The sequence below is a fragment of the Elgaria multicarinata genome, chromosome 19 (genome assembly GCF_023053635.1).
Source record: "Elgaria multicarinata webbii isolate HBS135686 ecotype San Diego chromosome 19, rElgMul1.1.pri, whole genome shotgun sequence".
NCBI lineage: Eukaryota > Metazoa > Chordata > Lepidosauria > Squamata > Anguidae > Elgaria > Elgaria multicarinata.
In genome coordinates, this window is record NC_086189.1 from 10819307 (window position 1) to 10839898 (window position 20592).

The 20592-nt window shown below is 47.2% G+C and overlaps 1 protein-coding gene across 1 annotated transcript in view; it reads right to left on the reverse strand.

The window, feature by feature from the left end:
• Positions 1-648: 648 nt before the first annotated feature.
• Positions 649-20592, reverse strand: part of PAPPA (pappalysin 1) — a 259190-nt gene continuing 239246 nt past the window's right edge. The window contains exons 21-22 of the mRNA XM_063144791.1: positions 12804-12902; positions 649-1839 (exon numbers count right to left, since the gene is read on the reverse strand). Of these exons, the coding sequence (XP_063000861.1) occupies positions 1732-1839; positions 12804-12902 (207 nt within the window). The 3' untranslated portion in view covers positions 649-1731. The remainder of the gene's footprint in view (positions 1840-12803; positions 12903-20592) is intronic.

The following is a 20592-nucleotide window of genomic DNA, read 5'->3' on the forward strand; positions in this document are numbered from 1 at the left end:
CAAGGGGGAATCGTGTCAACCGTCGCCGTTTCCCGGCGTGGATAGGAGACCCAAGTTGAACAAGCCCGGGCCTCTCTGTGCAGAAGACAAGGTTCCAGCAGCAAGGTCTGCACAAGGGGTCCAGGGGCAGGGGGACGAGGCAAGAAAGGGAGGAAGCCGGCTCCCGAGACGACCGAGGGCAAGAAGTTAGACAAGCAAAAGTAGTAGCACCCAACGCCTCTTCTCTTGCAAGAGTGAAACCCTGCCTGAGAAGTTAATACTGATAAGGGCGGTTCCTGCAACTTCTGGGTCTACAGCAAGAAGTCTTTAAGAAACCTCTTTCTCTGTCTCTCTCTGTCTCTCTGTCTCTCTCTCTCTCTGTCTGTCTCTCTCCCCCCCCATCTCTTCCCTGTGTTTCTGTCTCAGGGAAATGTAAAAAAAGACAAGGTGGTGGAGGACGAATCCTCACTACAGTATACAAAAGATGGCCAGAAGGAAGGGAAGGGAAATTCGTTGGCCAACGGAAAAGCCTATCTGCCCCTGATTGGTGCCATTCATTTGTTTGGATTCCATTTGGTGCACGGTTCGGTGTCTTGTTTTGGGGAGGGTTGGTGACCTGTTTCCTTTACCGCCGCCCCCCCCCCTCATTCCCTCCCCCACCCCCCGGATCGCTGTGCTGAGGAGGACAAAACCCAAGGAGGTTTGGAAGGCAGGCAGTAGATAAAGCAACTTAAGGCAGACTGTTTGGTTGCTTGGAGGTTGAACGGCACCCTGTTCCTGACACAGTAAGGGAATCGGTTGTATGGGACATAGCAGCAGCAGGAGTAGCAGCAGCAGGACGGAGGTTTGGTTGACTTTCTTCTTCTCTGTTCCTCGCGGTGGTGCAGTGTGCCTCTGTTCCTTCGCCCCAGCTTAGCAGCGTCGGCCTCTCTGGCTATCAGCCCGTTGCCACAGGGGTGTGTGCATCCCACGTCATCCCTCGTGGAAGTGAAGCCAACGGACAAATTTGCTTCTCTACCCACCCCCTTCACATCGCTCGCTGAGAGCCTGTGGTAAACCTACGCCTTCCCCACATTTCGGTGCACCAGGGGAAACCTGGCCTAGCTAAGCAGGCTTGTCTCTTCCGCGAGAGGTTTTGGGGGTGCTGGGAACGTCCGAGACGCCAAAGACGATGAACTGCTTTCTATTGCTGCAGTGCGCTTTTCTCTCTCTTTCTCTGTCTCTCTCCCTCTCCCTCTCTTCTCTCTATAAATATTAGGTATATATTTATATATATGGCTTGTTTCTTGCCTTGATCTGGATACAAAAAAAAAAAGAAGCAAAACGTAACCGAAGGATGTACAAATCTGAAACTGAACCACACGTTGTTCGAACAAGGTGGACGTAGGACCCGCGTGTTGCAGGCTTCTTCTCTCTAAAAAAAAGTCTTAGTTGACTCAACTGTTTTGCTGTTTGCTGTTTTGCTTGTTCTCTGCTAGTAAGATATGTTTAATATAATAACCTCCCCTTTCTTCCGCCTCTTCCCGTGCGCGCGCAACGCCCCCCCCCCCCCCAAATATTTCAGTACTCCTCGGGCAAAGAAATTAAAGGCAGACTGGTTGAATTCTAAAGGTCCCTGGTGCAGAAACGCCATTGAATTGAGCAGCTGAAATTGTTTAAAACAATACCAAGAAAAAGGAGGGGGGATGTGATGATGTCTCGCCTGGCCTGCCTTTGATGGTGTCTCTCTCTTCCATTTTTGGGGGCTTGGCGCTATCCAAAGCTGAGGCCACGGTGATCTCGCGGGTTGTGCTCTTGGGCGTCCGGGTCCAGACAAGCGCACTCACCCTGAAGGTCGCAGGACATTGGGAAAGGGATGATCTGTGCAAAGGAAGTCAATGAATAAAGAGCTTCGTCACACCAGGGTTATACTGTGCAATCACTGTGAATTGCGTTCAAAGGACTCCGAAGCTTTCCAGCTTATAATCTGCTCTGACTGGGAAGCACTCCCATGCATCCTGCTTTAATTGGGCTTCAAAGGCAAAAGACCCGCCCTATTTTGCTACTAGTTTTGGAGCGAATCATTTGTTATTCTCCGAGCGGCCACTGGGGGCGCAGGAGCAGGATTTGATATGTTTAAAGTGCAAATTAAACCAATGCTTACATCTGCCTAAGTTTTAAAGATAAAGACATCAAAATCGGCACAGTAATAGTTATTAAGGAGAGGTTTAAGCATACCAAATTTGAATCAGATTGGGTCATTCGCTGATTTTTTAATGATTTTTTTTTTCATTTCCCCCCCTTAAACCCATTTCCTGGTATGCAAAGGATCTTAGGAGTGCTGCCGCCTGGGGTGTGATTTAGCTAAGAACAACAACAATGGCGACAGTTTAGCACTGTAGGGGGTAATTCAAGGGAAACAGGTACATGGGATGAAGCTAAAAGTCAACTTTGGTTTTCCACATCAAATAACGATCCATGAACCAACTGAGCTGTAAGCACACGGAACGGTTGTATGGTGTGGAACGGGGATAGTTTGGCTACCGTGATGCAGATGTTAGTAACCTCAAGGCTGGATTACTGCAATGCGCTTTCTGTGGGGCTGCCCTTAAAGCTGTTCCGGAAGCTGGAGGTAGTGCAGAACGCAGCAGCTCGGCTGTTGTCTGGAGCTGCCCCTTTCCAGCATGTAACTCCTCTGCTGAGGGAACAGCACTGGCTGCCTATTCGCTACTGGGCCAGGTTGAAGGTTCTGGTACTATTTATTTATTTATTGCATTTCTATACCGCCCAAATAGCCGAAGCTCTCAGGGCGGTTCACAAAATTAAGACAATTCAAAGTATAAAACAACAGTCTAAAACCATAATACAAATTTAAATTACAAATTTAAAACAGCAAGGTTAAAATCAATTTATACACTGTTAAAATACTGGGAGAATAAAAAGGCGTCTAAAAGAATATAGTGTAGGTGCGAGGCGAACCTTCTTAGGGAGCTCATTCCACAGCCGGGGTGCTACAGCAGAGAAGGCCCTGCTCCTGGTAGCCATCTGCCTCACTTCCTTTGGCAGGGGCTTGCGGAGAAGGGCCCCTGAGGATGATCTTAAGGTCCGGGCAGGTACATATGGGAGGAGGCGTTCCTTCAGATAGCCTGGCCCCAAGCCATTTAGGGCTTTAAATGTTAATACTAGCGTACAAAGACCTAAACAACTTGGGACCAAGATACCTGAAAGAGCACCTTCTCCCTTACCAACCTGCCCAGTTACTGAAGACATTAGAGTGCATGCTCCTGGTGGTTCCACATGGACCTATGGCCCATTTGGAATCCACCAGGAGAAGAGCCTTCAGTGTGGTGGCCCCTTCTCTTTGGAACTCCCTGTACCACCCCTGAGTGAGCTGCTTCCGGCGCCTCCTGAAAACAGCTCTTTCCCAGGAAGCCTTCCTCAACTGACAAGCTGCCGGTTTTATTGGGATTCTGTTTAAAATTGAAGCATTTTTAATATGCTGTTTTTATCTTTCTATCTTTTTTATTATTTTTTTTATTTTTACAGTTTTATCCCTATGTTCACCACTCTGGAATCTATTTTAGATTCGAAAAGGAAAGGAACCTCTCGTGCAAGCACTTGAATCAATGCTGACTCCTAGAGGGACGCCTGCTTTTGCTGACGTTTTCTTGGCAGACTTTGCAGCGGGGTGGTTCGCCATTGCCTTCCCCAGTCGTGGCTACATTTACCCCAGCTAGCTGGGGACTCATTTTACCGACCTCGGAAGGATGGAAGGCTGAGTCGACCCGAGCTGGCTGCCTGAGAACCAGCTTCCGCTGGGATCGAACTCAGGCCGTGGGGAGAGTTTCGGCTGCAGTAACTGCCGCTTTACCACTCTGCACCACACGAGGCTCTGCATTTTAGATTTGAAGCAGTATATAAATATGGTATATAAATATGGTAAATAAACACTGGTGCCGATTAATCGCGAACTTCTAAATGGCAAGAACCTGCCAACTTTTACAAATCGAAGAGAGATGGTTTTAGCGATATCGCTTGCTGTCCTTTCTCCTCCCAACAGTAGGGTGACCCTATGAAAAGGAGGACAGGGCTCCTGTAACTTTAACTGTTGTATTGAAAAGGGAATTTCAGCAGGTGTCATTTGTATACATGGAGAACCTCTTCATCACAACCGTTAAAGTTGCAGGTGCCTTGCCCTCTTTTAAATCTGGTCACCCTATTATAGCTCCTGCACCTTTAACGGTTGTGATGAAGAGGGAATTTAATCAGGTTCTCCATATATATGCTGAAATTCTCTTTTCTTTGCAACTGTTAAAGATACAGGAGCCCTGTCCTCCTTTTCATATGGTCACCCTACCCAACAGGCAAATTCCCATTCAGTTCAGCATCTTACTACTCAGAATCCACTTTGCATGGCAGTTTACCCATCGTGTTTTCATGGCGTTAGATCTGCTTCTAAATCAGCTGGCTCTTTGCAAAGTTTTTTTATATATATATATATATATATATATATATATATATATATATATACACCCAGCTTTCCAGTAGAGCAGGCCTCCACTTGGGAGTGGCAGCTCAGGTTTGGGAAAAACAGCTACCTGTCTCTTTAAGAGAAGTGGAAGCCGGGACTGAAGCTTTGGTGATGCTTTGGAGAAAGGAAGTTGATTTCAGAGGATTGCATCAGGAATTTACATAAAGGAAAGAGCAGGGACAAAAGTGGGCGGAGGGGGTGGGTGGAGAGAGACTTTGGTGCCTGGAGTGAATTCCCCAGAGTCTCTCCCATCTGTTCAGACAGAGCTAATGACCTAATTCCCCTCCCTTCCTGGACGATGCCACAACCTGTTCAGATGTTTTCACCGAGCATAATGTACATTCGCTCCCCACTGACACATTGGTTTCCTCCTTCTGTGGTAATCTTTTTTTTCTTTCTGAAGAAGTCCAGGTCATGTAATGGCCCCTCCCCTGCCATCAGGGGAACTTCTGGGAATCTGCATTGCACACACACACACACACACACACACACACACACACACACGCCAGAAGATGCACACGGATAGATGTTCTCATTGCTACGCAACCTCTCCCTCCCCCCGTCATGCGTGTGCCTGCCTGCCTCTTCGTAACACGCCACTCTCTTTACACCCAAATTATGCAAAGTAAGGGCTGGGTCATCTCTGATTTCTCAACCCGACGGCCTCCTTTACCAGGGGCTGGTAGAACCTCCAAGCGGATAAACTCCAGCATTGGACTGATCTTTCGTCACAGAAGCTCTGCTTTCACAACGGCAAAGGTCCTTCAAGAATACAGCTGTCTGGGAAATCTCTGGCTAGGAATGCAAGGAATTTGGGTGTCTTAACTTAGGGTGACCATAGGAAAAGGTGGACAGGGCTCCTGTATCTTTAACAGTTGTATTGAAAAGGGATTTTCTGCAGGTGTCATTTGTATATATGGGGAACCTGGTGAAATTCCCTCTTCATCACCACAGTGAAATCTGCAGGTGCCCTGCCCTCTTTTAAATCTGGTGACTCTAGTATAGCTCCTGCAGCTTTAACTGTGGTGATGAAGAGCGAATTTCACCAGGTTCTCCATATGTACAAATGACACCTGCTGAAATTCCCTTTTCTATGCAACTGTTAAAGATACAGGAGCCCTGTCCCCTTTTCATATGGTCACCCTACTTAACTACGACATCCATTGGGCTGTCCCAGTGGTCTTCCACAGAAGGGACTTTTTATTTTTCACCGAACGAGAAGGACGTAGGACACATCCTGATCAGGAGCCTTGAAATCCGTAGGGATTTCTCATCCCAACACAACATCTTCCTTGTTCACTCCTGTCCGGGAACCATTTCAGAAGGCCTCTCCATGGAGCCCAATGGTCAGGGGCTACGAGAATCATAGCCCCAAGCATCTTCGTTGTTCACTCCTGTCCAGGAACCATTTCAGAAGGCCTCTCCATGGAGCCCAATGGTCAGGGGCTACGAGAATCATAGCCCCAAGCATCTTCCTTGTTCACTCCTGTCCAGGAACCATTTGAGAAGGCCTCTCCATGGAGCCCAATGGTCAGGGGCTACGAGAATCATAGCCCCAAGCATCTTCGTTGTTCACTCCTGTCCAGGAACCATTTCAGAAGAACTCTCTATGGAACCCAATGGTCAGGGGCTACAAGAATTGTAGCCCCAAACATCTTCCTTGTTCACTCCTGTCCAGGAACCATTTCAGAAGGCCTCTCCATGGAGCCCAATGGTCAGGGGCTACAAGAATTGTAGCCCCAAACATCTTCCTTGTTCACTCCTGTCCAGGAAACATTTCAGAAGGCCTCTCTATGGAGCCCAATGGTCAGGGGCTACAAGAATTGTAGCCCCAAGCATCTTCCTTGTTCACTCCTGTCCAGGAACCATTTCAGAAGGCCTCTCTATGGAGCCCAATGGTCAGGGGCTACAAGAATTGTAGCCCCAAGCATCTTCCTTGTTCACTCCTGTCCAGGAACCATTTCAAAAGGCCTCTCCATGGAGTCCAATGGTCAGGGGCTACAAGAATCATAGCCCCAAACATCTGGAGGATACCAGGATGAGCAAGTGTGCATAAGAACGCTTATCAACTGCTGAAGAAAAGGCCAGTGGCTTGTACTTCCACAACAACAACAAAATAAGAAAAGCCCTGCTTCAAGCACCAAAGTTCAGATGTCAAAGAAATCCCCCTCCGCCAATGCATGGGTTATGATTATGGATCCCCTCCCCCTGGAAATGTGCCATAGATCTCTAGCTGAACATCTCTGCAGCACCCATTTGGGTTAAACAAGGATGACACAAGAAATGGGGGAATGAGATAGACATAAGTTCCTCAAGGAGAAGGCTATCAATGGCCACTAGTCCTGATGGCTATGTGCTACCTCCAGTATCAGAGGCAGTAAGCCTGTGTGCACCAGTTGCTGGGGAACATGGGCGGGAGGGTGCTGTTGCACCATGTCCTGCTTGTTCATCCCTGGCCGATGGCTGGTTGGCCACTGTGTGAACAGAGTGCTGGACTAGATGGACCCTTGGTCTGATCCAGCAGGGCTCTTCTGATGTACTTACATCATAGGGATTTATAAAATTATGAATGGTGGGTACCTTTTCTCATAACAGCAGAAGCGGTCACTCACTGAAACTGACAGGCAGTAGATTGAAGAGAGGCAAAAGGACATATAGGCTCTATTCAGAAGACACTTTAAACAATGGGTGGAAGGGTGAATAAGGCTTTTAATGCCATGGTTTAAGGTGTCTTCTGAACAGGGCCACTGCTAACATATGGACTTCTCAGCCACAGGATGAGGGGATGGCCACTGGCTCCGGTGAATTAACAAAGAAGTAGAAAAAAGCTAAGAAAGGAAGCTAAAAGAAACATGCCAACAATTCACTATTCACACAAGGTTGTAACTACTCTGTTCCGGCTGGACATCAGGAAAAACGTCCTGACTGTTAGAACAGTACGACAATGGAACCAGTTACCTAGGGAGGTGGTGGGCTCTCCCACACTAGAGGCCTTCAAGAGGCAGCTGGACAACCATCTGTCAGGGATGCTTTAAGGTGGATTCCTGCACTGAGCAGGGGGTTGGACTCGATGGCTTTATAGGCCCCTTCCAACGCTACTATCCTGTGATTCGATGTTTCTAAGAACAAGAACTAGAGGTACATGAACAAGAATTAGCTCTTCTATATATCAGAAGTGAAGAACCTCATTTGGGTGGGCCCCCATGTAGGCTGGATGACAGGAAGTGGTGGCACCAGGACCATAGGACACCATTCTTGCAATGATCCACCAGTCTCCCTCTTTATCTGCACTTATACGTGAAGCCAAAACATATTTGTTTCCACAGTCTTTTCTTTGATTTTCATCTGGGAAGAAGGCAGCACCATAATTCTTTGGTTGTTTCAAGTTTCATGGCGACGTTTTCAATCCTTGCAAATTGCCTTATCATCACCAGCAGCATCGTTATTTCTTAGCCACTTGGGTTACAATTTTTCCAAAAAGTGGGTTATAGATGCAATGAATGAATGAATGAATGAATGCATGAATAAATAAATAAATAAATGAAATTTAATAGGGACAAATGCCTATGGGTCTGGAAACAAAGCCCTATGAGGAGAGACTGAAACAACTGAGAAGAGAAGACTGAGGGGAGACATGACAGCACACTTCAAGGACTTGTCACACAGAGGAGGGCCAAGATCTCTTCTTGACCATCCCAGAGTGCAAGAAACAGAATAACGGGCTCAAGTGACAGGAAGGCAGATTCCAGGTGGACAACGGGAAAAATCTTCCTGACTGTTAGAGCAGTACGACTATAGAAGCAATGACCTAGGGAGGTGGTGGGCTCTCCCACCCTAGAGGCCTTCAAGAGGCAGCTGGACAATCACCTGTCAGGGATGCTTTAAGGTGGATTCCTGCATTCAGCAGTGGGTTGGACTCGATGGCCTTGTAGGCCCCTTCCAACGCTACTATTCTAGGATTCTAGCAAATGAGTCCGCTTACAGAAAACAGACCTCTTCTGGATCATGGTCACCTTAGACGTGTGTGGTTAGCCACCCACCCACTGACCACCGTCCATCAGCACACGCAGAGCTTTCGCTTGTGCTCAATTTCACCCTGTGGCCTTGCCGTCCTAAAGAGCTTTTCTTCCTTTATAATGACCCGCACTAAGAAAAGAAGAAGGCAGAAAGCTTCCGTTAGCGTTCAGGCTGTGGGTGAGCAGAGAATCTGGGCTGGGTCAGGAGGTCACAGGCATTAAAAGGAAATGGGATTTTGCTTGTCCTTAATGGAAGACCTTATCCCCTCTGGATCCCTCCCAGAAGCCCTTGTTCTTTGCCGATGGTTAGGAAGGGATGGACGGAACACTCTTTGTCGAGCCTCAAAAACACTCCCGGGTCAGCGTCAGGGCAAGTGGCTCAGCAGATTAACACCTTCCCTCCTGCAGCTGGCTCTGCACGCAGCCTTCCCATCTCAGCCAGGCTCATAGCCCAGGCTCCTTGGTTTCATGAAGAGCGATGGTTCTGGAGCCCGCAAACCAACTGTCACCCCTAGGAGCAAAGGACCAAATGCGTAACTATATACCAAGAGACAGATCGCCGGCCGGGATACCTCCGTGCCTTAGAAAGATGTGGAAGAGCCAGTGTGGTGTAGTGGCTAGAGTGTTGGACTGGGAGTTGGGAGATCTGGGTTCTGGATGTTGTCATAAAAGAACCGTAATGGAGAATGGGATTTGCATGTTTACTCCCTAGAACACTGCACGCTATTATAGGATGATCAGGGGTCTGGAAACAAAGCCCTATGAAGAGAGACTGAAAGAACTGGGCATGTTTAGCCCGGAGAAGAGAAGATTGAGGGGAGACATGATAGCACTCTTCAAATACTTAAGGGGTTGTCACACAGAGGAGGGCCAGGATCTCTTCTCGATTCTCCCAGAATGCCGGACACGGAATAACGGGCTCAAGTTAAAGGAAGCCAGATTCTGGCTGGACATCAGGAAAAACTTCCTGACTGTTAGAACAGTACGACAATGGAACCAGTGACCTAGGGAGGTTGTGGGCTCTCCCACACTAGAGTCATTCAAGAGGCAGCTGGACAACTATCTGTCAGGGATGCTTTAGGGTGGATTCCTGAACTGAGCAGAGGGTTGGACTCGATGGCCTTAGAGGCCCCTTCCAACTCTACGGTTCTATAATTCTACGATAAACTGGTTCCTTTCATCTCCCGCCTCCCTCAGTCTGGCCCTCACACTCAAGTTTAGTTTTAGTATTCAGCCTTTTCCAGTATGTGGCCTAATCCTGCTGGAAAGTTATGGTATGTGCCGTATTTTTTATGCAAAACACTCTTTTCCTCACCCCTCCGCCTTGTTCTCTCTCATTGTTTTCCCTCTTTGGAATAGCTCCTTTTTAACATTCCACTTGCAAAGTGCCTCAAAGGGCAGAGGAAGGAGAAGGAGGGGAACTACATGTGAGCAAACTATGACAAAAATCTGCTTTTCAGGCAAGGGTCTCAGACAGGAAAATATCTAAAAGGGCTGGGCCCCACAGTCCACATGGCCAAGTGTCTGGATCAGAAATCCAGCAGGTATCTTCAAGGGCCTGCGAGCCAGCAAGCAACATGATTTAAAAAACATTACACGAGCTGCATAATAAACCGAACTGCAAAATTCCTTGGGGTAAAAGTAACACATCAAGCCAAAAAGAGGCATACGCTAAAAACTCCTTTCCTCGCCTGTCTGTGTTGGGTTGGGGTTTTTTTTTTGTGTGTGTGTGTGTGTGTTTTTGGCACGGACAGATGCAGAGCAGCTGTTGAAATGTCAATACTGCCACTGTTTAATGGCTTTATTTCAGTCTGTCCCAGGAAAGACAGTGTTAACACAGTTTATACAGCAATTCTATACATAGCCATTTGGCTGTAAGGCCCATTTCCAGTAGGACTTACAGGATTGCAACCTTTGCGTATGGCCTAAATCACTATGAAAGTATTCAGGATACAAAGAACTAGGCCTAATCTACACCAAGCAGGATATTACACTTTGAAAGCGGTACCACACTGCGGCTTTATAGTGGTATTGAAGTGCACTGACAACTGTTGGGGCCCATTGACACATACCATATGCCGCTTTCATTAGGGTGACCATATTTGGGGAACCAAAAAAGAGGACACCTAGTGTGTGTGTGTGGGGGGGGGGGAAGCAGCTTTCTGAGTCCTGCAGAAAGTACGTTATTCCCCCGCCACCTTAAAGAACCCGATTGGAGTGGAGGAGGGGAAAGGATTTCATTCTGTACCACCACCATCCACTCCAATGGGGGCCTTTTCTATAATGTCCACGAATGACCCACTTTCCCCTTTAAGACCTCAATTGGAGCTCGGGGTGGGGGAATGACGTGCCCCAAGAAAGCATGTCATTCCCTCCTGCCATGCTAATGGCAGCCTTAAAGGGGAAGGTGTGTCATTCCAGGACATTATTGAAAATTATAGAAAATCCCCCCTGACACCATGGAAAGAACAAAAACCAGGACAAATCCAGGGAAATCCTGACAGTTGGTCACCCTACTTTCATACCGCTATATCCTGCTTGGTGTGGGTCCTGCCTTTTATATACTGCTTTCATGCCACTTTCATAGTGCAATATCCTAGGGTGACCCTATGAAAAGGCGGACAGGGCTCCTGTATCTTTAACAGTTGTATTGAAAAGGGAAATTCAGCAGGTGTCATTTGTATATATGGAGAACCTGGTGAAATGCCCTCTTCGACACAACAGTTGTTTTATTATGGTTTCAATTTTTGTGAACCGCCCAGAGAGCTTTGGCTGTTGGGCAGTATAAAAATGTAATAAATAAATAAAATAAAATAATAAATTAAAGCTGCAGGTGCCCAGCCCTCTTTTAAATCTGGTCATTCTAGTATAGCTCCTGCAGTTTTAACTGTTGTGATGAAGAGGGGATTTCACCAGGTTCTCCATATATACAAATGACACCTGCTGAAATTCCCTTTTCTATGCAACTGTTAAAGACACAGGAGCCCGGTCCTCCTTTTCATAGGGCCACCCTAAATATCCTGCTCTGTGTTGATTAGGCCATAGAATAAAATGCAGTGCTTGTACAGGATAGAGTGGAAAGTGGGTGGTGGCGGCTTCTTCAAAACCACAAATCCCACCCTGAACTCTCCCCAGTTTTCCCCAAATCATGGACAACCCCCCACAAACAGCCTTCTAATTCATTCTCTCTGTAATTTAAGCATGGATAAAATGCATGCTTCAAAGGGAAAAAATAAAAGGTAGTAGATTTGAAGTTACGGAAATAATATTATGCTAGTTGTACAGGAGAGGCTTCATCAGATACACGGGATGAAAGGCGTTAAAACTGGCATCAGTCCCTTTCAGTGAAAACATGTGATTTGTGAATGAAGTCCCATGTGATCAATCAGATAAGCAGGGAGTTTGAAATGAGGGGCCACCAAGGAGAAGTCTCTGTCTCTCTCAAGGTGTTTTTATCAAACAGTTGTGAGGGAGGAAGCAGCAGCCATCGTGCCTGGGTCCAGCTCCAGCTGAGAGCCCCCTCCCTCCTGCTACCAACTGTCTCTGCAGAGGCCACCAGTGAGGGAGGAAGCAGCAGCCAGGCACCTCTCCATCGTGCCTGGGTCCAGCTCCAGCTGAGAGCTCTCTCCCTCCTGCTACCAAGTGTCTCTGCAGAGGCCACCAGTGAGGGAGGAAGCAGCAGCCAGGCATCTCTCCTCTCCACCGTGCCTGGGTCCAGCTCCAGCTGAGAGCCCCCTCCCTCCTGCTACCAACTGTCTCTGGAGAGGCCACCAGTGAGGGAGGAAGCAGCAGCCAGGCACCTCTCCATCGTGCCTGGGTCCTTCTCCAGCTGAGAGCTCCCTCCCTCCTGCTACCAACTGTCTCTGGAGAGGCCACCAGTGAGGGAGGAAGCAGCAGCCAGGCATCTCTCCTCTCCACCGTGCCTGGGTCCAGCTCCAGCTGAGAGCACCCTCCCTCCTGCTGTCAACTGTAACTGCTGAACTTTCCAACTAAGATTGTAGTGCCTGAATTTGCTTTCCTTTTCCCCCCTCCTCCTCCTCCCTCCCCATCCCCTTTCCTTTTGTGTCATGTCTTTTAGATTGTAAGCCTGTGGGCAGGGACTGTCAAGAAATACTTTTGTAAGCTGCCGTGAGAGCCTTTTTTGGCTGAAGGGCGGCATAAAAATGCTTAAATAAATAAATAAATAAAATAAATAAAATTTCCATGTCTGCCATGGAAATTAAGGGGATGGGAAGTGGAGCGAGTGAAGAGGGCCCAACCACGGGGCTGTGATACAGTGAGGGGGGAAACGCCCTGACCTTTTTAGTCTTCACTGTTGAGACACAACAGTCCCCGCCGTCATAGTTGCAAAAAGCTCGGTTGTTGCTGGCATCACAGTAGTTGTCTCCCATGAAAGGCTGAAAGAAGAAGCCAGAAGGACAAGGAGGAGGGTGAGAAAACAGCAAGGTCATATAATCCTGCCCAGGAGCCCTTCTCAAACGCCCACAATTCAGGTTGGTCAGACTGACATGCGTGAGAGACAAGGCTTTTTTGGTGGTGGCCCCGAAAATCCCTATTATTATTATTTATTTATTTATTTATTTATTTATATAGCACCATCAATGTACATGGTGCTGTACAGAGTAAAACAGTAAATAGCAAGACCCTGCCGCATAGGCTTACAATCTATTAAAATCATAGTAAATCAATAAGGAGGGGAGGCATTGAGGTGAGCCTTGAAGAAGAAGCAGACTACATCAGTCAAGGCCTTAACCAATAATAATAATAATAATAATAATAATAATAATAATAATAATGTATTTATATTGTATTTTGTATTTGTGTTTTTAAATTGTTGGTTGTTTTATTGTGCTCTTCATGGTTTTAATTTTTGTGAACTGCCCAGAGAGCTTCGGCTATTGGGTGGTATAGAAATGAAATGAAATGAAATAAATAAATAAATAAATCAAATCATCATCAACAACAACAATGCTATTCTCAAAGCTTCTTTAAAAATGGGCATTTCAAAGGGAGCAGGTCTATCTCCTGAGAGGGACGATACCCCAGTATGGAAAAATGATATATTTCCCTTCATCCCCACTAATCCAGCTTCTGTTAGCCGGGGAATGAGAAGAAGGGCCGCAGAGGCTGAGCCAAGTTCCTGAGTCAGCTCATTTGGAAGGAGCCAATTCCAACAAGGCCCTGGTCCCAGACCGTCGAGGCCTTTAAAAGCAAAAGCCAGCACCTCGAACAGCTTGCGCCGTTCTTAGAACGCAACCGGAGAACGCACAGCTGAGAAATGTGTGCCGGGCCAAGGTGTGAGTCTGAAAGGCATTTCCAGCAATATTCCCTAATTCACGGGTCCCAGGCTTATGTTCCTCCATTTATAGGATAGGGTGACCTTCTGGAAAAGGAGGACAGGGCTCCTGTATCTTTAACAGTTGCACAGTGCAAAAAATCACGCATGTAAAGAAGCTTCTCCATTTATAGGATAGGGTGACCATCTGGAAAAGGAGGACAGGGCTCCTGTATCTTTAACAGTTGCACAGTGCAAAAAATCACGCATGTAAAGAAGCTTCTCCATTTATAGGATAGGGTGACCATCTGGAAAAGGAGGACAGGGCTCCTGTATCTTTAACAGTTGCACAGTGCAAAAAATCACGCATGTAAAGAAGCTCCTACATTTAGAAAGTGTTTCATATCTTTATAAATGTGCAAGCAAACTGCCTATTTATGCCTCCTCCTCCTTCTGTTCCTCCTCCTCCTCCGTCTCCATATCCATCAGCTGATCTAGGTTTGCCTCTTCCTTTTTTATGCTTATGTAGGGTGACCCTGGTTCAAAGGCCCCACTCAGCCTTAATACACACCTGTTGACCTTGGGCCAGCCACCATTAGGGTTAGGGATAGTGCAATATCCTAGGGTGACCCTATGGAAAGGAGGACAGGTCTCCTGTATACTGTATTCTCCTTTCAATACAGTTGTATTGAAAGGAGAATTTCAGCAGGTGTCGTTTGTATGCATGCAGCAGCTGGTGGAATTCCCTCTCCATCACAACCGTTAAAGCTGCAGGAGCCCTGCCTTCTTTTGTATCCGGTCACGCTAGGCAGGGCTCCTGCAGCTTTCACAGTTGCGATGAAGAGGAAATTTCACCTGGTGCTGCATGCATACAAACGACACCTGCCCTTTTCTATGCAATTGTTAAAGATATGGTAGGCCCTCCTTTTGTATGGTCACCCAAGGATAAACCGATGTGGAGCTGTGACGGTTGTTACATGAGGAGAGCCCTGCTGGATCAGACCAAAGGACTATCTAGTTCAGCATCCACCGTCGCCAACCAGAAGCCTCTGAGAAGCCTACTACTAGGACATGAAGGCAATTCCTGCTGTTGTTCCCCAGTGACTGGCATTCGGAGGTACCATGCCTCTGACCCTGCAGGCAGTATATAGACATTGTCACTAACAGCCATTGATTCCAGCTCACCTAGAGGCACAGAACTGAACTACCTCTCCATGCAGTGGAGGCTGGTGGGCCCCGTGTCGTTGGGGCGGTGAATCCTCTCCAAGAAGGAAATGGACTCTCAGCTGAAAAGGCCCACAGTTAGGTAGTCTCAGTAGCCAGAGGCTTGAAGGTATCTGCCTTCAACTTGTAATGCTGCATTCCACTGGAGGGACAGTGTGCTATACTGGAAAGGAGATTGGGCTAAGATTGGAAGGACGCAACTCAAAACCCCACCACCACTACATGCACACAACCACAAAGGGCACTGGATTGGCCTTGGAGCTGCCAATCCCTCTCTCATAAAATCACAGACTAGTAGAGTTGGAAGGGGCCTATAAGCCGTTGTGCTAAATTGAGGAATCCACCTTAAAGCATCCCTGACAGACGGCTATCAAGCTGCCTCTTGAAGGCCTCTAGTGTGGGAGAGCCCACCACCTCCCTAGGTAACTGGTTCCATTGTCATACTGCTTGAACAGTCAGGAAGTTTTTCCTGATGTCCACCTGGAATTGTCATACTGCTTGAACATTCCATTGTCATACTGCTTGAACAGTCAGGAAGTTTTTCCTGATGTCCACCTGGAATCTGGCTTCTCGTCACTTGAGCCCATGATTCTGTGTCCTGCACTTTGGGGTGATGGAGAAGAGATCCTGGCCCTCCTCTCAAGTATTTGAAGAGTGCTATCATGTCTCCCCTCAGTCTTCTCTTCTCCAGGCTAAACATGCCCAGTTCTTTCAGTCTCTCCTCATACGGCTTTGTTTCTAGGCCCCTGATCACCCCCACTGCCCTCCTCTGAACCCCCTCCTGCTTGGCTGTATCCTGCTTGAGGTGTGGTGCCCAGAACTGGATGCAGTACTCCAGATGCGGCTTAACACTCTCTCTCTCTCTCTCTCTCTCTCTCTCTCTCTCTCTGAGGTTTGTTGAGAGGATAAAATGAGGTCTGGTTGGGGTGGGAGAACCCCACTGCCTCCAGTTCCTTGGCAGAACAGCAAGAAATAAATGACTAAATCCTACATTTGCCTGCCTTGGAGAAAGTCCTACTGGACTCCAGCTTCCAAGGAGTTGAGTTGTCGGATTGGGCGCCTGGATGCACAAAAGGTCCTGCCGTTAAACAGCCCTGTGTCTGCTGCAGTGCTTGTAGGCCAGGTGGTGGAGGGAGAGGCATTCCACCATTCCCGCTGTGTCCCCACGAGGGCTTTGCCGCGTGGCCCCTTTTGTCCTTGTCCTTCTCAGCGGAGACACACACTGTCCTTTCGCAGAAGAAGCTGTCTCCGGGACAGAGAGCAAGGAGCTCAAAGCAGCCGTGGGCTCCATTTGCAGCTTGTCTGCTAATTAACCGCACGGCGTTGTGTGTGTTTTCAAAAATAAAATAAAAGCAAAGCCTTGGGATGTGCGAGGGACAATCCGTGAGGACGCTTTGGCTCCTCTTCCTTTCTGAAGAGCCAAGGTCAAGCTCATAAATATTTCAAGGGGACATTGTGAAACGTTTTAGACCCCATCGTTTTTATTTTTATTTTAATCGGCGCGGCTGCTCTCGGTATATGTAAACACTCCCTTGCAGGGTTGGCCGGAAGCCTCAACAGCCCTCTCCCTGTGTGCTGAAAGCAGGCACTCGAGCTGTTCGCTTGCTTATGGTGTGCAGGAAATTAGCTTACATCCATGTACTGGACTGTGTCTGTATCTATATGTCCCTATTCACCCCGTCATGGCTGCACAGTGGCGCTGCGTTGTTTATATGACGCAGTGCCCACTTGCAGCCGCAGCGGGATTTCCCTCCCAAAACTGCGCTTCTTGAAAGTGTCCGTTTACCGCAACTTTTCAGTTTGCTCTGAGGCTGCCATGTTGTTTCTTTGTGCATCAGTGGTGGCTGCAGTTTGGGTTAACGAAGTGGGCATAGCTCTGGGCGGATCAGGTAAGTGCAGGAGCGCAAGCCGTATGGCTATGGCACTGAGTTTTTCCTGGCTGGATAGACCGCACTCCCCCGTTTCCGCCTCGCAGCTGCGATGCTGTGGAGTTTTGAGGGAATTGGATACCAACACACTTGTAGCACAACCCTATTTCCAAGGATCGCTGTTCAAGCCTCCCAATGCTCTTGCTATGTGTTATATATTGTATGTATAATATAATACATATTATGTATAATATGTATAATATTATACATAATATTGTATGTATAATATTGCCAGGATTCGATCATTTTTGTCTGTCTCTTCCGCCAAGACGCTTGTTCATGCACTGGTTATTTCATGGTTGGACTACTGCAACCTTCTTCTCTCTGGCCTTCCTTCCTCTCACATCAGTCCGTTGGTTTCTGTTCACCATTCTGCCGCAAAGATCATCTTCTTGGCTCGCCACTCTGACCATGTTACTCCGCTTCTGAAATCTCTTCATTGGCTTCCAATTCACTTCAGAATCCAATATAAACTTCTCCTGTTAACCTTCAAAGCTTTTCACGGTCTAGCTCCTTCCTCTCTCTCCTCTCACACTATTGCCCCGCTCGTGCTCTTCGCTCCTCTGATGCCATGTTTCTCGCCTGCCCAAGGGCCTCTACTTCCCTTGCTCGGCTCCGTCCATTTTCTTCTGCTGCCCCTTACGCCTGGAACGCTCTTCCAGAACATTTGAGAACTACAAGTTCAAGCGCAGCTTTTAAAGCTCAACTAAAAACTTTTCTTTTTCCTAAAGCTTTTAAAACTTGATGTTGTGCAGACTTTATACTGTTAGTTTTACCCTACCCTGTGCCTGCTTACCCTACCCTGTGCCTGTTTGCATTCTCTTCCCCTCCTTATTGTTTTACTATGATTTTATTAGATTGTAAGCCTATGCGGCAGAGTCTTGCTATTTACTGTTTTACTCTGTACAGCACCATGTACATTGATGGTGCTATATAAATAAATAATAATAATAATAATAGTAATAATAATAATAATAATATGCTGTGGTCAAACCATTCTGAGTAAACTGTCTAGAAGTTCAGACAAATTCTATGTTAAGTTTCTGTTGGAAGATATGTCCTCAAAAGTAACTTTCGCTGTTGCTAAATTTCTTACAGTGGTGGCCAGGATTAGAGCTGTCTGTGTATTAGATGAAAGTTGACAATAGCTCTAACTGTCTGATGTTTCATGTTTGATTCTTGTTTTTTCATGGATCTATGGATCGCAATAAAGATGTATGGTATGGTACGGTATTCCGAACCCTAATTGATCACACACTGCAGCCTTCCTGAGATGAGGGTGGGGGAGAAATGCCTCTTCATTCAATCTTGCAGCCATGCTAGGGACTTGCGGAACGGGGCGGGACTGTCTCCAACCAAAACAACACCTGTGCGCTCATAGATATATACACTCCAGAGCGAACGACCTATTTGCGAGAAGATGAGTTAAGTGTAAAGGGTAAACACAGATCTATTAATGGAGCAGTGAGACAACTTTTAATCATAGATCTCAAGGTCCTCCTCCCGTCTCTTCAAAACCCTCCAGTTCCTAGGTGTACTAAAATCTTTGACTTAAATGGAGGGGCTTAACTGGCTGGGTAATTTTAACTCTAGAAAAAGTGTGAGATGCATGAAGCAAGTGCAACCAGCTCAGAGGTGTGAAAAGATGATAATCGTAAAAACAAAGGGGGAAAAAAAGGAGAAATGGTGTGCTTATTCAAACATTTAAGGTTTTAAAGCCACTGGACACAAGCCACTCAAAACGTCTTACACGGAAACATCTCCCAGGGCACCAGGTCCATTCTTATAAAAGGGTATCCGGAACACCCTTGAGTCATTCATTTTTAAAGCATTTTTTAAAAAGTTGACAAAAATGCAAAATTCCAACAAATGATTGTGGCTGCAACCTTACGTGTGCTTGCCTAGGAGTAAGTCTCACCGGAATCAGTGGGGATTACCTCTGAGTAGTAGACGTGGCTCGGATTGCACACCGTCAGAACCAAAAATGACTGAGGCGGATATCCGACCACTCCGCCAGCTAAGGGCGGCATGTTTGAGCGTAAAGGTTTTGAGGATAATTCTGTTTCTGTTTACGAGATGGGGGAGGGGCTCTTACAAATGGCACAAGGAGATCTGGGACATGTAGTTTCCTGGGTACCCAACTAGCGATGGGGGAAACTCCGCTTGGGCCCACAAGGGCAGCGGATGCCCCCCGTGTCCAGCTCTCCCGGACCCCGACGGAGACACCCAGTGGATTTTCTCCCCATCACTGGAGAATGCAAGAGGATTGCAAGGATTCGATCATTTTTGTCTGTCTCTTCTGCCAAGACTCTTGTTCATGCATTGGTTATTTCTCGGTTGGACTACTGCAACCTTCTTCTCACTGGCCTTCCTTCTTCTCACATCAGTCCGTTGGTTTCTGTCCACCACTCTGCTGCTAAGATCATCTTCTTGGCTCGCTGCTCTGACCATGTTACTCCACTTCTGAAATCTCTTCATTGGCTTCCAATTCACTTCAGAATCCAATATAAACTTCTCCTGTTGACCTACAAAGCTTTTCACTGTCTAGCTCCTTCCTATCTCTCCTCTCTCATCTCACACTATTGCCCCGCTCGTGCTCTTCGCTCCTCTGATGCCATGTTTCTCGCCTGCCCACGGGTCTCTACTTCCCTTGCTCGGCTTCGTCCATTTTCTTCGGCTGCCCCTTACGCCTGGAACGCTCTCCCAGAACATTTGAGAACTACAAGTTCAACCGCAGCTTTTAAAGCTCATCTAAAAACTTTTCTTTTTCCTAAAGCTTTTAAAACTTGATGTTGTGCAGACTTTATACTGTTAGTTTTACCCTACCCAGTGCCTGTTTACCCTACCCTGTGCCTGTTTGCTTTCTCTTCCCCTCCTTATTGTTTTATCATGGTTTTATTAGAATGTAAGCCTATGCGGCAGGGTCTCGCTATTTACTGTTTTACTATGTACAGCACCATGTACATTGATGGTGCTATATAAATAAATAAATAAATAAATAATAATAATAATAATAATAATAATAATAATAATAATAGGGCCTTTAAGTCCACAATTGGTGTTGGGGAAGGGAGGCAACACACGCTTCCCAGGGCCTTCAGAAAGTGAGCAATTGCTGAGCGCTCAGCTGGGGAGGCTCCTAGAACAGGGCCAGACGGGCAGCGCTCAGCGATCTTGGACCAGACAGCCCATGCATTCTTTATTCCTGATGCCCGACATTTATAGAATGGAAATGGGCACCTGTGGAACTACACTTCCCAGGCTCCTTGGTGCCTAGGCAATGGCCACGGTGGCATTCCAGGCACCAGAGAGGCACCATAGAGGGGCATCTATAGTATGGAAATGGGCACCTGGGGAACTACACTTCCCAGGCTCCCTGGTGCCTGGGCAATGGCCACGGTGGCGTTCCAGGCACCAGAGAGGGAGGTCTCACATAAGCAAGGCCCCCTCACTGCTACTGCTCTGTTCCACAGCCGCGGTTCCCCACTCTCCAGAAGAAAAAGGGGCATATGGCCAGGCCAGAAGGCTCATCACCTCTTCAGACATGATCGAGGTGTGCAAAATTTTGCCTGGTATGGAGAACGTGGATAGGGAGATATTTTTCTCCCTCTCTCAAAATACTAGAACCCAATGGGGTCGTATCCCATGATGCTGATGGGT